The sequence below is a fragment of the Poecile atricapillus genome, chromosome 20 (assembly GCF_030490865.1).
Source record: "Poecile atricapillus isolate bPoeAtr1 chromosome 20, bPoeAtr1.hap1, whole genome shotgun sequence".
Lineage (NCBI taxonomy): Eukaryota > Metazoa > Chordata > Aves > Passeriformes > Paridae > Poecile > Poecile atricapillus.
In genome coordinates, this window is record NC_081268.1 from 10203146 (window position 1) to 10217995 (window position 14850).

Below are 14850 nucleotides of genomic sequence, written 5' to 3' on the forward strand. Positions count from 1 at the left end.
TGATGGCAGTGGGCAGGGAGGAAGGAGTGGTGTAGGCTTGGAGTTGAGCCAGAGAAACGGGTTTAAAATCATCTTTCAAGGGTCATCTTTATTTCTCACTACCCAAATCGGTCAAGTTTGTTAATTGGCAATTCATTAAGTGAAATTGTCCAGCTCCAGGCTGTTTTGCCCACAGCTGGAGACCTGCAGGCACCTCCTGCCTGCCTGCCTGCCGCTGTTGGGAGGGGGGGCACGTTGGTGAGGTGGGGTACACTGAGGCTGCTGGGCCTGGGCAGGGCTTCTGTGTGGGCAAACCTTCCCTGGGACAGGGCCACCACTTGCTCTGGGGGATGCTTGAGCCTATCCCCGGGGTGACTGAGAAGGGATAAACCTCAGTATCTGCCCCCATCTCCTACCAGAATGAGTCGAGGGAGTGACCCCGTCCCAGCCCTGTTATGGGAAGACACCACAGCTGACCTTCTGTGGTGTTTTTAGAGCAATGAAACACATCTGCTCCAGTGCTGGGCATCAGAAATGTTTTATTGCATGAACATTCCTCCTGCTCCATAGGCAGCTTGGACTTGCTGCTGTTCCCTGCCCACCTGGCAGCAAGAAATGCCACGCCAGGCCAGCTCAGCACTCGGGAGCAGCACCGGACCCCTCCGAACCGCAGCTATTCCTTCTCGATGCGAGCCAGGAGGTGGCCGAGCGTGGGCAGGAGGTGCTCGGGGGGCACCGGCGGCTCCTGGCCGTGCTCGGCAGCCCTCAGCAGGAAGCTGTGCATGCCCGCAGCCCGGGCTGCCCGGTAGTCCCGGCTGTAATCATCCCCGATGTGAGCCGCCTGCTCGGGCCGGGCCCCGCCGAGCCGCAGCGCCTGCTCGAAGATCCTCCGGTCCGGCTTGGCGAAACCCGCGGCCTCGGAGGTGAGCACGAACTGGAAGTGCTGCCGCAGCTGGCACTGCGAGAGGATGGCTTCCAGCCGGCTGTCGAAGTTGGAGACGACTCCCATGCAGAAGCCGAGCTGGCGACACCGGCTCAGGGTGTCGGCGGCCCCGGGCAGCAGCTCCCAGGTGTGGGGGCTGCAGTAATCGCGGTAGAGCTTTTCCGCCAGCTTCGTCAGGGCTGCCTCGTCCTGCACGCCCGAGAGCCTGAAGCTCTGTTTGACCACATCCAGCCACCACTGCCGGGAGCTGAGCCCCTGGCCGTGGCCGTAGTTGGGGAAGCGCCGGCTCTGGGCCCCGTACACCTCACGGAAGGAGCGCCCCAGAGCCTCGGGCTGCACCTGCAGCCCCTGGGCCCGCGCCTCGGCCGCGTAGCTCAGGCCCACGGGCTGCCGCAGCCGCAGCAGAGTGTCCTTCACATCCCAGGTCAGCAGGCGCAGCCGGAGCATGGCCTCAGCAGCGCCCGGGGACACAGCCGAGCCCCGCCGTGTCACAGCGCCGGGCTGCGGGCACCGCACAGCGCTCTGTCCCTCCGGCGGGGCTCAGCATGGACACAGAGCACGGAGGGAAAACCGTGAGGGGGCAAAGTCTGCCAGGCCGGGGCACTGACACTCCCCACGTGCGGGCTGCAGACGGGGCGAGCTGGGCCACCGGGGCTGGACCCGGGGAGGGTGACGGGGCACGGCCGGGGTGTCCGGGGAGGGTGACGGGGCACGGCCGGGGGTGTCCGGGGAGGGTGTCCGGGACCGGAGCACCGCTGGAACGCAGCTGCGGGCTCGCCGTGTCCCCGCGGGTCCCGGAACGGTCGCGGCGCTCACCGGGCCGAGCTCCGGGGGCTGCAGGCTGGGGCTGCGCGCAATGCCCGGACCCACCTGCACCGCTGCCCGGAAACGCAGCCCCTCCGGAGAACCCTCCCATTCCGGAGAACCCTCCCATTCCCGAGAACCCTCCCATTCCGGAGAACCCTCCCATTCCGGAGAACCCTCCCCTCCCGGAATTCCCTCCCATCCCGGGATTCCCTCCCCTCCCGGAGAACCCGCCCCAGCCGCGATGGCCGCGCTCAGTGCCGGCCCGGCGCCTCCCGCAGCCAGCGCAGCAGCTGCGGTGTGAAGTAGGTGATGATGATGTCGGCCCCTGCGGAGAGAGCAGACGCTGGAGCCAGCCCCGGGGGGACGCGGGGGATGGGGAGGAGGACGCGGGGGTCACGGGCTCACCTGCGCGCCTGAAGGCCGTGATCGCCTCCTGCACCGCCGTCTCCAGGCTGAAGGCGCCGGCCTGCGCCCCGTGCCACAGCATGGCGAACTCCCCCGAGACGTGGTACACGGCCAGCGGGTGTGTGGGGTGCTGCGGGAGCGGTCAGCGCTGTCCCCTGCCCGCACAGCCCCGCTGCCCGGCACACAGAACCCACAGAGCCCTCCCTGCCAGCCAGGTCCTCACCCGAGCCTTCACGTCCCTCACGAGGTCCAGGTAGGGCATCCCCGGCTTTACCATCAGCATGTCTGCACCTTCCCGCACGTCCCGGTCCTGCCGCGGCAGCGTGGGGACAAGGACAGAGCTTGGTTTCCCCAGGAGTTTGGAGCCAGAAGGGCAAAACCCTCGACCATTTGTCTCCCAACCTCCTGCTCGCCCCAAGCCATGCGGGGTGCGATCACCCAGGCCCTGTGTGAGGGTGTCCCACCCCACAGCCATAACCCACACCCACTGAGGGTGTCACACCCCACACCCCACTGAGGGTGTCCCTTACACCCCACTGAGGGTGTCCCCTACACCCCACTGAGGGTGTCCCTTACACCCCACTGAGGGTGTCCCCTACACCCCACTGAGGGTGTCCCTTACACCCCACTGAGGGTGTCACACCCCACTGAGGGTGTCCCTTACACCCCACTGAGGGTGTCCCCCACACCCCACTGAGGGTGTCCCTTACACCCCACTGAGGGTGTCCCCCACACCCCTGAGGGTGTCCCTTACACCCCACTGAGGGTGTCCCCCACACCCCACTGAGGGTGTCCCCCACACCCCACTGAGGGTGTCCCTTACACCCCACTGAGGGTGTCACACCCCACACCCCACTGAGGGTGTCCCCCACACCCCACTGAGGGTGTCCCCTACACCCCACTGAGGGTGTCCCCCACACCCACTGAGGGTGTCCCCTACACCCCACTGAGGGTGTCCCTTACACCCCACTGAGGGTGTCCCCTACACCCCACTGAGGGTGTCCCTTACACCCCACTGAGGGTGTCCCCCACACCCCACTGAGGGTGTCCCTTACACCCCACTGAGGGTGTCACACCCCACACCCCACTGAGGGTGTCCCCTACACCCCACTGAGGGTGTCCCCTACACCCCACACTCACCACAGCACGCATGGCCAGGCCCCGTGCCCCCGGGGGCAGCTGGTAACAGCGCCGGTCCCCAAAGGCAGGTTTGGACAGCGCCGCGTCCCTGCAGAGGGGCAGAGGGCAGGGGGTGAGGAACCCCTGCCTCCCACCTCACACAGCTTCAGAAACACGAGGACAGGCCAGGACAAGCATCTGAGTCACTGAGGCAGAAAAAGGGGCCATTCCTGACACAGTTCAGCACGCAGGGATTGCTCTGGGAGGTCCTGCAGGCCCAGGCTGGCCCTGGGAGCTGTTTCAACACCCACCGCCCTCCCCATGCCCAGAGTCTGGGTAAAATTGTGTCAGGCCCCTTTCCAAGGTCGGTTCTTCAGGGATACCCTGCTGAGGTCAGGCTCTTCTTAGGACAAGGTCTAACAGCTGACTAAGCTGAGGCTCATCCCTGAAGTCACCCTGTGGGGCAACACTGACTCCTGTGACTCCTGAAAGCTGCAGGCAGCTCCCTCTCTGCCTGCCTTGCCACCAGCACCTGAGCAGGTGAAGGCTTGGGATGAAAGATCACCCTTCAGTGACCTTCCTGCCAGCCAGCCTCTCCTGGCTAAGGTACACTTGTCTCCTTTTTGCATGGAGAAGTAGGAGTAGGATGCTGCAAAGTGACCAGTGTGGCCCCATGTGCAGCCCAGGCTCTGGGTAAGCTCCTTTCCCAAATAACTTTCTGGGAATGTGTTCCCAGCCAGCCTGGGCACACCTGGCTGAGGGACAGACCCACCTGAAGGGGCCGTAGAAGCACGAAGCAAACTTGGCGCTGTAGCTCATCACTGAGACCTGCAGGGCAGAGAGGGGCTGTGAGCTCAGGGCCACATCCCAGCGCTGGGACGGGAGAGATTCGCTCCCACAGCTTCATCCTCCCTCTGCCAGAGGTCTGGCACCTCACCATGGCTGGCCCCAGCCAAGGACATTCCCCTCCTGTGTGTGCTGGGCAGGGCAATGCCCGTGGCACCAAGGAGGGTTTGCCCCTCTGCCGCTTGCCGCAGCCTCCCGTGGACGTGGCTCGTGCCTGTGGCTGTCCCTGCCTCACCTTGTTGCCCAGGTCATTGGAGATCAGCGCCTGTTTCATGGCTGCAATGCGCCCGTCCATCATGTCTGAGGGGGCCACGATGTGGCAGCCTGCAGGGACAGACGGGACAGGGATGCTGGGAAGCACCGGAGGCTTCGCTGCTGCCTGGAGCAGCGCGGGGAGGGCAGGGCAGCACTCCCAGCTGGAGTCTGCTTTTGGGGCTGCCCAGAGCCAGAGGGGCAGCTCTGTGAGAGCCAGCCTGGGCTGCCACTGCCTGGGGCTCCCCACCTGCTTTGGCATAAGCCAGCGCCACCTCCGCCAGCCGCTGGCAGCTGAGCTCGTTCTGGATGGTGCCGTCCTCACGCAGGATGCCTGGGAGACAAACCTGGGTCACACAGGGTGGGGACAGCTGGTGCCTCAGTCCCCACAGGCTCTGGGGACAAGCTGTGGTGCTCAGAGCAGCAGTGGGGAACTTGATGAATTAAAGGAGGTGGATAAGGAACAGGAGCCCTCTGTGGACTGGACACAGCATGTGGGTGCTCCAGGGAAGGGAAGGCAGAGATGGGGGAACACAGAGGGGTGCTCAGACTCAGGGGGCCTGAGGGAGGGTCTGAACCACCTGTGCCTCCCACCCTGTGGTCAAAACCCAGGAGAGGTCACCCAGGCTCAACTACACCAGTACAGGGAAGCTGAGTCTCGGAGCAGGAGCTGGTCAGACCCTCAGCAGAAAATGGCAAATCCCAGAGGCAGGAGAAGGCCAGAGCACAGCCAGCCCCACGGCCGTGCTCACCACAGTGCCCGTGCGAGGTGTAAGGGCACAGGCAGATATCGCAGGCAATCAGCAGCTCCGGGAAGGTGGAGCGGATCTTCCTGATGGCCTGGATGGCAGGAGTGCCCTCAGCATCAGCAGCAGAGCCTCTCTCATCCTGTGAGGACAGAAACACCTCAGCATGCACAGCTGACACTTCCCACCGGCCCCTCTGTGGCAGCAGCTCTGCCCAGGAAACATTTCCTGAACTCTGGGACCCCACTGAGGGAAAAGGGTGATGGGCAGCTAGGGCAGGTTTTGGGGCCACCTGCAGAGCTCTGGGGACTTTCTGGGTGTCCCTGCAATATCCCATCCCCATCTGCTGTGCTGAGTGCACTGTATCACAGCCAGAGACCCTGAACTGCCCCTGTTTGATCAGAGACCACCCCCAGCCAGCCCCACATGGCTCTGACAGCCCTGTGGCTATCCCAGCACCCCCTCACACATGCACTGACCTTGTGGACCTTGCTGGGCACCCCAAAGATGAGCACACACTTGAGGCCATCTTCGACAAGGGGCCGCAGCATCCCCTCCAGCTTGTTCACTCCGTACCTGAGCAGGGCAAAGGGAAGCAGCTGCCAGGCACCCAGAGCTGCTCCATGGGGAGAGCTGCCCTGGGACTGGGATGCTGCCCTGGGAGCAATCCAGCATCACCAGGCCATGGCTGCAGGCACAGGGGAGGTGTTGCCTGAACAATCTGAGCCCTTATCCGGGGCTCCAGGAGCTCTATCTGCCCGGCATGGACGCTGCTCTGGAGGGATGGGCATACCCTGCCCTTGGATCCATTATCTTGGTGTCCCTGCTGCAGATCCACTTTCCCAGCACCAAAGCCCTGCTAATGTGGCAGCAGATGCCAAGGGGAGCTGCCAGTCCAGTGGGATCCAGTGCAGAACCAGATCCCATGTCCTTGCAGAGGTTTCCTGGCTGCTGCTGGAAACCCTGTTCACTTCCAGCCCACACAACCTGGGATTGCTCTGGGACAGAGCCAGAGCCTGCTGCTGTCCCTCCCAGCACTTTTCCAGCATTCCCTGCATGATTCCCTCTGCTCCCTCAGTGGATGAACATTCCCACTTTGCCTGATGCTGGGGGATCTCTAAAGCAGGAACCAGAGGGTTGGAAGCCTGCCCCTGGCTCATGCTCAGGGCAGAAATGAACCCTCCCCAGACACAGGGCACAGCAGCAGCTGGGGGCTGGATTCATACCTGGCTTGTCCAGGAAGGCTGGGAATTGGCTCCACGGCATCAGGGCTGTCACTGTGGGAGGTGGATGGGACAGAGACATGAGCACTCGGTGTGAGAGGGAAGCTTCTCTCCCAGACTTGTCCACAGGAGCTCTGAACCTGTTTAAGAGCTCAGGGACCCGAGAGCTGGGGCTCACTCACGTGACAAAAATGGGGTAGATGAGGTTGGAGGCATCGAAGGTGGTGGCTGTGCACTGCCAGGAGCGCAGCACGGGGTGGAAGTAGCCACTGTGGAGAACTGAGTCTGCCTGCATGGTGGGCTCTGCTGTCAGGGAAGGAGACTCTGAAACACCAAAACAAACCTGGTGAGCTGCTGCTCTTGGCACAAGCGAGGAGGGGCTGGCAGCCACTGCAGGACTGACCCTGTCCCAGCAGCCCAGGCAGCTCCACCCCACCTGCCCCGGGCACCCAGGGGTGCTGCAGGACCCCATCAGCAGTGACAGCACAGCCCTTCCCACTAACAGGGCTGTCAGTGACTCCTCCCCACAAACCTCCCAGTTCTGTGTGTGAAACCCCCATCTCCAGGCACTGACAACCTCCCCCAGCAGAATCATGTTCACCCTCCTCAGGCTCCTTTCCCTGAGCCCCAAGAGGGTCATTCTTAATTCATTTTACTTTTCCTTAGTGCTGAGAAATTGTGTGACACAGTTTTTGTATTGAGAGGATACAGAGCTGCTCTGTGTGATTTTTAACTCCAAAAACAACTCCAGTGGCCACTTACTGCTGGATAAAAACCGTGGAGTTGGGCAAAAGTGATTTCAGAGATAATAAAACTCACACATAAATCAGTTGTTAGCTATCTCATGGTTAAAGCCTCTTCTGTAGCAATGCTTTATTCTCTAGCAGATCTAGTAATAATTCTATGATCAGACCATTAAGAATTCCATTTCCAGGAGGGCTCAATTCCCACCACCGTGTTGCTGGTGGATGTGATGGCCGTGGGAAGGGAGCTCTCCTGGGACGAGGTGTTTGGCTGCAGTGCAGAGGAACAGCTGCACAACCCCAACAAGGGACTGTTTGTGCAGAGCAGCTCCAAGGACTTCTGGCTGCTCACACATCCCTCAAACACCCTGTGCAGAGGAACTCGGGTGCCCTGGGAGACAAAGCAGAGTTCCTGCTGAAGAGCGTGGATTTTTGGGAGCTGGAGCCTGAGGGAGGTGGGCAGGAGCAGAGCTGAGATGGGATTGTGAAAGTGCAGGTGGATTCCGGTGAGTATCCTGGGCAGGGCAGAGCTTCCCTAGGGAGATGGAGCAGCAGGAGGATGGGATCCATCTCAGGGGAGCAGCCTTGGTCCCACCTCAGGAGGGATTTCCCAGGGATAAACCTCCCTGACCCCCAGCCTGCATCCAAACTCTCTCCAGGGAACAGAGTGGGATCAGAGTCTCTCTGGAGGCACAGCTCCCAGAATCCAGGGGACAAAGTTCTACCCTGGCACCCATGACACCAGCCAGTAACAGAGCTGGGCAGGAGACGGCTCAGTTCTTTGGGAAAACCTTTAACATGAGGTATTTCACCTCTTTTACACGCTCAAAACCCTTAAGATGTTTCAATATGGAGCCAAGCTCTGTCAGAGCACCCCAGTGTACAGGACACTTGGAACAAAGGGGAATTCTGTTCAGGCCAGGGCTGGAATGGAGCCTCTCATATCCCAAGGAATCATTTCTGCTCGGGGATGAGGAAGGGCCCCTCTTGGTTAGAGGCTTACACATGAAAAACCCCGAACACAAACATCAGGTGGTGCTTGTGGGGGATGCAGAGCAGCTGACAGCACGCTGGCAGGGTCATGGCATCCCTTGGCAAGTCATTTTTAGCCCTTGGAGCGCTGCCGCCCCAGTCCTTACTCCAGGGAAGGGGACAGCCCTGGGGTGAACCTTGGCAGCTCCAGGCAGGGCTCCAGGCAATGGCAAACAAAGGGCTCAGTGAACAAAACCCACCTCGAGAATCCAAAAAATGCTTTAAACAGTTAATCCCAGCAGAGGGAGGGGAGGGGGCCGGGTGGCACCTGACTGGATGGGACAGATAGAGGCCACAGCTCCAGAAACCTCGCTCTGGAGCGAGGAGGAGACGGGGCCGGCTGGGATTGCAGTGCCAAGATAAGAGCGGGACGGGTGGGTCCCAGGCTGCTGGGCCGGGTCCTCCTTCCCAGCCCCACGTCCAGGACAAGCCGCTGCCCCCGCAGGGCACCCGGTGGGACGAGGGCACCGGGGTGGCACAGCCGGGGACACGGGGGGAAGGAGGGCAGGGCAGCGGAGCGAGGGCTGCAAGAGCGGGCAATGGGCTGGGGCTGTTCCCCCGACATCCCGCAGCGCTCCCGGCACAGCAAATTAACCTTTCCTCAACATCCAGGGCCGAACCTGTCGTTCTAAAGCGCTTTGCTCCGGGCACACCGGCGCAGTTCAAGGACAGGTCGGCAGCAGAGGATTCACCTTTGCTCCTCCGGCCCGGGACCGAGCCCGCGGCTGTGCCCAGCCCGAAGCCGCGGCACTGCCCGGGTGCCCTCGAGGCACGGGAAGCGACTTCCCAACGGGAGAACCCGGCACACGCCGGCCCTCGGAACCGGCACCGGCACCGGCACCGGCACCGGCACCGGCGGGACAGTTCTCGGGCACGGGCTGGAGCCGGAGCCGCCGCTGCTCCCGACAGCCTCCGTCCGCTCCCTCCCGTCTCATCTTGGCAGCAAGAGGCGTCCCAGCAGTTGAGGACACACACGTGGCCTCAGACGTGAGCACAACTATTCAGCTAAATCCCAGGGACATGCGGGCTCCCAAAATCCCAGCTGGGGACGGAGCGGGGTGCTGCAGGAGAGCGCAGCTCCGCAGGCAGACAAGGGAGCTGTGGGTTAACTAAGGAAGGCCAAGCTATTACAGGGTTAATTAAGAGCTACCTATGAAGGTCAAATGTAAGGGCAGGTGTCCCGCTCCAGGATGGGAACGGGGATGCTCAGGGCTCTGGAATTACACCCCAGGACAAGCGGGAGCTCGGGACCGACGCCAGCCCGTAGCATCACACGCTGCTCGGTGCGTCCCCCGCCGTTGCCACGGTTACCGAGCAAAAATGGAGCAAAAACCGAGCAAAACGAAGCAAAACCTGGGTTGTCCTCGCTGCGTTACCCGGGGCTTCCCTTCCTGCCTGCACCCAAGCGCGGCCGGGCCCTGTCGCTGGAGTCATTCCCTGGCAGCCCGGCAAGGGGCCGAGGTGGGGACCGGAGGGGGCTGGGCCCCGGCCCAGCTGCGGTGCCCGATCCCGGCCCGTTCCCGCTCCGGTTCCCAGTTCCCGGTCCCGGTCCCGGTCCCGGCACTCACCGATCGCCGCGTCCGCCCGCCCGTGCGACAGTGCCCGTGATTTGCATAACCACGCCCACAAGGGCTCGGCCCCGCCCCGCGCGGAGGGGCTGGCGGGAAGTCTCGCGCGGCGGAGCGCGGGAAAGGCGGCGCGGGGGGACGGGGGCGATGGCGGAGCCGGGATTTGGGATTTGGGGGATTTGGGGGATTTGGGGGATTTGGAACTGCAGCAGGGATGAGCCCGCCTGGGGCACGGCCTCGGGGTGCTGGGGCCAAGCAGTCCCGTTCCGGGGAGCTGTAGCCGGGCTTTTGGGTGCTGGGGTCTGCCAGGCCCCTGCCTTGAGATGGAGAGATGTGTTATAAATGCATATAATTTATATATTATATATAATTATATATTTATATATAATATATATTATTGGCTTTTCGCAAGTATTATAATGAATATTATAAGATTAGAAAATGTATCTGTAATAATATAATCTTCTTTATTTCTGTTATTAATGAAACTTAGAAATAGTGGTATAATACATGTATGTTAAGCTATGACACAGCATTAAAACAAAAACTACTTTTGTTTGTGTAACCCAAAGACTGAAAAAGATAACTGGAGACCTTTTTTTCCTTTTGTAAACTCTTTTATCCTGATGAAGACAGCAGTGACCAGAACTCTGGAGGGGAGGAATTTATTGCATTTCTGGTATCAGAGAATGTAAATCTCGATGGCACCAAGAAGATTGATCTATTGGGAAGGGGACAAGAGAAAACTGAAGAACACCAAAGATCCTAAGAAGAATGTATGAATATGTATGAGAATTTATGGATATGTAGTAGGGTTCTGTTTTTAATCCTTTGTTAGTAAGGTGTGCTCTCTTGGCTGAATGCAGAGACACCTGGCTGTATCTGTATACTTTATTGTTTTCTTCTATTTGTTTTTTTATTAAATTTTTAAATTCTATAAAAATTATGTGAACCTCGTTTTTCACAGATGGCAGGATCGGGTTTAGTGCAGGATATTCTGCAGCTCCCCCACCAAAGCATCATTCCCTGGCTCACCCCAGTGCAGAAACCCTGGATCCAGATCCTGGATCTTCCCCCAGCCTAGAACCTCTCCCTGGAGCGAGGGTGAGCTGAAAGCTCCTTCCCCCAGCAAACATCAGCGACCTGGAAACGCCCTGGTTCTTTCCAGTCTCCACAATTCCCTCCCTCCTCTCACACAGAGGCCTGGCTGCAGCAGCCTTCATCCTCCCCTCATCCTCCTCCATTTCCCAGAGCATTTCCTGCTGCCTTGGCTGCATGCTCCCATCTCACTCACACAACCTGCTCATTTTATAACTGACCGAAATACAAGACTCCATTTCTGTAAAAAAAAACGGCTTTTATTTAAATCTTGTTCCCTTCTGGAATATGCACCCCAGACATGTGCTGAAGAGAAAAAAAAAAGAGAGGAAAAGAGCTGGAAGGGGGATGTTTGGATCAGAGGTATTTGGAACACATCATCAGCTCAGGCTTTGCACAGCCTGACTGAACACCAGCAGAAACTAGACAGCAGAAAATCTGTGTTGGTTCAGTTCTTTTCAGAAGCTGGGCTTGTGTGTGTGTGAAAATCCAGCGTGCCAGAAAAGCAGCAAGGCAGGGTGGCTCTTGTGGGTAGCTGCCACCATTTATTGGTGGAAAGGATCCAGGATTCCTCACAAGTGCTATTTTAAAAATGCACATCATCAAAACTGGGGGGGTTTAAATGTACCTAAAACTTGCTGAGGGAGAAAGGCACCAGAACTAAGAGTTCAAGTGGAAAAGTACAGACCTACACCAGCACAAGGAACACCAACAGCTTCTCTCAAGCCTTCTTTCTTGCAGGAGCCTTTTTTGAAACCATGTGGGCCCCCTGGGTGGGCACCCCTGCTCTCCCAGAGGCATCTGTGTCCCTGGAATGACCAGTGAAGGCTACAGAAGGACCTTGGATGGAATTAGCTCATTCCAGCTGGGAAAAAACAAGATTCAAAACCCTGTTCTGCCACAGCTCAGCTTGCTGCAGGAGCTGCTGCTGCATGGGGACAGGCGAGACCAGCAGTCCCTGGTGCCACCTGGGACCTGTCACATCCCCAGCACTGCACAAAGCCACCTGTTTTCAGCCCTGCTCCTCTTTCCAGCCCCTCATTGTGCTTCAGATTTTAAATCAATCTCCTCTTTGTCTCTCAGGGCTCTCAAAGGCACTTTCAGTGTACAGTTTGCACCCTCAGCACTGCGTGTTTTTCGGATTTGGGTTAGTTTGGGTGAGTCAGTGAGTGAGCTCAGGGTCCCTGTACAGTGCTGCTGTTCAGGCTGAAGGACACAGCATCACCCCCACAGAACAGCAGGGAGAGAAGGCACAGCCAGGATGGAAAGAAACAAAGGGAAAAAAACAACTCACTTGGATCAAAAGCTGCAATGTACACCTTCCACACCTCTGGACATCATCCCCTACATTCTACACCCCAGAAGTGATCTGTGAATCATCTACTGCATTCAGCCCCTCACATTCAACAGTCTCATGTTCTCCTGGCCAGTTTCTGCATGGAGCACCCACCAGTTCTTTTTTCCTCTCTTTCAGAGCCAGCCCAGCATTGAAAGCCCAGGCAGTGCCTGCCCAAAGCCCCCCAGGCACAGGGAGAAGCCCCCCTGCCACGGGAAAAGCTTCAGCACGAGTCCTTTATGTACAAATGACAGGCCAGAAGGGACAGGCCACAGAGGGGCAGCACAAAGCTCAGTGGAAACACGAGGGGACACAGCAAGGTTGATTTACAGCGTTTATACCCCTCTGAGCACACCCCAGCCCCTGCCCAGGAGCCAGCTCAGTTGTCCACCTCATCCTCATCGTTTTGTTCTTCCTCTTCCATCCTTTCATCATCGTCATCATTGTCCTCCTCTCGGCTCTTATCTTGCTCCTCCGAGTCTGCCTTCTTGTCTTTATCTTTCCTGGCCTCTTTCTTTCCTTTCTGCTCACGCCTGTAAACTGGAGGAGAGGGAACAGTGAGGGGAGGGTGCTGGCATGGACACGTCAGTGGCTGAGGTCCAACATCCACTTGCTCTCCCGGCTTTTGAGGGGAGCAGGGAACTCAGAGCACAACTCACCCTACGAGCTGAGCTGTGCTGAGCAGCTCCATAGGAAATCAGGTTAAATTTCAGCAGAAAAATGCTGAAAAGGACGCAGGAGGTCACATTTACAGGCAGCACCTACGGCTTTCCTTAGATAAACATAATAGGGGAGTGAGAGCAGATGAGACTTTCTCAATCCTCATCAGTTGTGCAATAATGTTATCCCAGTCCCGTTAAGGTGCACATTAGTTATTCCCCAGGCAAACTGCAGTGTAGGATGCTGGGCAAAGAGAAGAGAAACAAGACAGGCAATAAGTGTTGCTTGTCCAGCATTTGAGGAGAACAGGACTCGGTGCCTCTCAGTCCCTGCACACCCACGGTGCACAGTACCTTCCAGGGATTCCTTCAGAGGGGCCACGAATCTCTGGAACTCCATCTCCTCCATGGCAGAGAGCACGTCCCCAGCATTCAGGGTTTTCCTCTTCCCTTTCATGGCAAAGTTATTTGCACTAGGCAGAACCAAAAAGAGAGGTAATTTGGAACTGTTAGCATCATCAGCAACTTAGAAAAGCCATCCCCCAAACATTTAGGTTACTCTTTATCGTTTACTAGAGAAGGTTTGAGACATTTTTGTTTACACTGGCTGTCTGTGCTTTCCCACAATGTTAATTTCTGCTTGCACAGACCTTTTCTACAAGCAGAAGGAGAAAGCCTGAACCTTGTCTGTGACAGTCCTACACAGCCCGGAAAGAACCTGGCACTAGAGAAGTGACTGCCTGCAGAGAATATGCCAAGACACCCCAAAAATGTGACTGTGACCTCTGTGGCAGCTCTTGCCCTCATACAGCTTGGTGATGAAGAGCCTGAAAGTGAATCAAGTGCTCCTGCCTTTGCCAGGAAGGCTGTACAGCCACACTCTATGGTTAATGGCGGTTTGGGACCCCTCTTTTTGGGACGTGGCTGTTTCCAGAGCCCAGCTACCTTCCTATGGGCTTCTCTGGGCAGTCCAAACCCACCTGGTGCAGCCTGGCAGCCTGGTTTATTTATATATTTATATTTATATATATTTATATAAACAGACAATACAGAAACCAACACTGGGAAAACAGTCCTCAGGCCAGCCGAGGTAAATTATCAGTCCAGTGCCCCAGTGCCTGCTGCAGCAAGCACTTACCATGATGTTGCATATAGCACAAACACGCTCGCTGCTCGGGAGATCGCGCTCCGGGCTTCTTTGGAAATATTGACTCCATCAGGAAGCTGAAAAACAAATCCAACTTTTATCAGCAGCTGCTAAAAACGACTTAAACTCACATAATTCACGTGTTAGTTTGTTAAGGCACTCAGAACTGGGAACTGCTGTCTCCAGGTAACTCATCCTGTGACTACCCAGCTCCTGACACCCCTGCCCGGCCCAGATCCACTCAGCAGCACCTCACAGCTCCAGACCAAACGTACTAAATTAACCACTGGGGATTATTCTGGTTTTTTATACAGACATGAACTTGTGTGCTGAGGTTTTGGGGTTCTGACAGTGCCACTGTGGGAGCTGCGCTGGTGGAGCATCCCTTGGGGCACTGCTGAGAGTGCTGCAGCCGCGGTGGCCGGGGGAGCCGGCCCAGGGCAGAGCCCCGCGGGCCGGAACACAGCACCGGGACCGGCATCTCCCGGGGCCGGAACACAGCACCGGGACCGGCATCTCCCGGGGCCGGAACACAGCACCGGCACCGGCATCTCCCGGGGCCGGAACACAGCACCGAGACCGGGATCTCCCGGGGCCGGAACACAGCACCGGGACCGGGATCTCCCGGGGCCGGAACACAGCACCGGGACCGGGATCTCCCGGGGCCGGGATCTCCCGGGGCCGGGGTCTGCAGCTGCTCCGCTCCGCTGGGCCGCGGGGCCCGGCACCCACCGCCTCCTTGATGATGCGGGTGATGACGGCGTTGGGCAGGTTCAGGTCCTCCGGTCTCTCCGCCATCCTGGGCCTCCTGCAAGGCAAACGCGGCGTCAGGGGCGCGGGGACAGGGGGGGATCCCCTCAGGACAGGGGGGATCCAGCGGGACGAGCGCGGATCCCCTCAGGCCGCGGCGATCCCGGCCCGGCCGTACCCAGCCCGCGCTCCGCCCC

The 14850-nt window shown here is 58.5% G+C and overlaps 3 protein-coding genes across 4 annotated transcripts; all 3 read right to left on the bottom strand.

The window, feature by feature from the left end:
• Positions 1–498: 498 nt before the first annotated feature.
• Positions 499–1382, bottom strand: HDHD3 (haloacid dehalogenase like hydrolase domain containing 3). The gene has a single exon (XM_058853525.1). The coding sequence runs from the start codon at positions 1367–1369 to the stop codon at positions 653–655; it is 717 nt and encodes a 238-aa protein (XP_058709508.1). The 5' UTR covers positions 1370–1382; the 3' UTR covers positions 499–652.
• A 536-nt stretch (positions 1383–1918) lies between these two features.
• ALAD (aminolevulinate dehydratase) lies at positions 1919–9778 on the bottom strand. Of its 2 annotated transcripts, none has more exons than XM_058853523.1 (12): positions 9664–9778; positions 6503–6644; positions 6324–6374; positions 5577–5673; positions 5104–5239; positions 4602–4685; positions 4335–4423; positions 4026–4081; positions 3275–3362; positions 2358–2444; positions 2135–2264; positions 1919–2054 (listed from the first exon to the last, which is right to left on the bottom strand). In XM_058853523.1, the coding sequence occupies exons 2-12, from the start codon at positions 6613–6615 to the stop codon at positions 1981–1983; spliced, it is 1005 nt and encodes a 334-aa protein (XP_058709506.1). In that variant the 5' UTR covers positions 6616–6644; positions 9664–9778; the 3' UTR covers positions 1919–1980. The 2 variants fall into 2 exon arrangements, with proteins under 2 accessions (XP_058709506.1, XP_058709507.1); XM_058853524.1 differs by lacking the exon at positions 9664–9778 and adding an exon at positions 9449–9644.
• Positions 9779–12418: 2640 nt separating this feature from the next.
• On the bottom strand, positions 12419–14850 carry POLE3 (DNA polymerase epsilon 3, accessory subunit). Its single transcript, XM_058853887.1, has 4 exons — positions 14636–14850; positions 13895–13980; positions 13111–13229; positions 12419–12637 (listed from the first exon to the last, which is right to left on the bottom strand). Exons 1-4 carry the CDS (start codon positions 14699–14701, stop codon positions 12477–12479), a joined length of 432 nt encoding a protein of 143 aa, XP_058709870.1. The 5' UTR covers positions 14702–14850; the 3' UTR covers positions 12419–12476.

What these genes read in the sequence shown, in the direction of transcription:
- HDHD3 (XM_058853525.1), bottom strand. Translation starts at nt 1,369, where the DNA reads ATGCTCCGGCTGCGCCTGCTGACCTGGGATGTGAAGGACACTCTGCTG.
- ALAD (XM_058853523.1), bottom strand. Translation starts at nt 6,615, where the DNA reads ATGCAGGCAGACTCAGTTCTCCACAGTGGCTACTTCCACCCCGTGCTG. An exon ending in CCAATGACCTGGGCAACAAG is followed by an intron (nt 4,082 to 4,334) that starts GTGAGGCAGGGA and finishes TCTGCCCTGCAG; the next exon opens with GTCTCAGTGATGAGCTACAG. An exon ending in CACGGCCTTCAGGCGCGCAG is followed by an intron (nt 2,055 to 2,134) that starts GTGAGCCCGTGA and finishes CTCTCTCCGCAG; the next exon opens with GGGCCGACATCATCATCACC.
- POLE3 (XM_058853887.1), bottom strand. Translation starts at nt 14,701, where the DNA reads ATGGCGGAGAGACCGGAGGACCTGAACCTGCCCAACGCCGTCATCACC. An exon ending in GTGCTATATGCAACATCATG is followed by an intron (nt 13,230 to 13,894) that starts GTAAGTGCTTGC and finishes GGTTCTGCCTAG; the next exon opens with TGCAAATAACTTTGCCATGA. An exon ending in TCTGAAGGAATCCCTGGAAG is followed by an intron (nt 12,638 to 13,110) that starts GTACTGTGCACC and finishes CCTCTCCTCCAG; the next exon opens with TTTACAGGCGTGAGCAGAAA.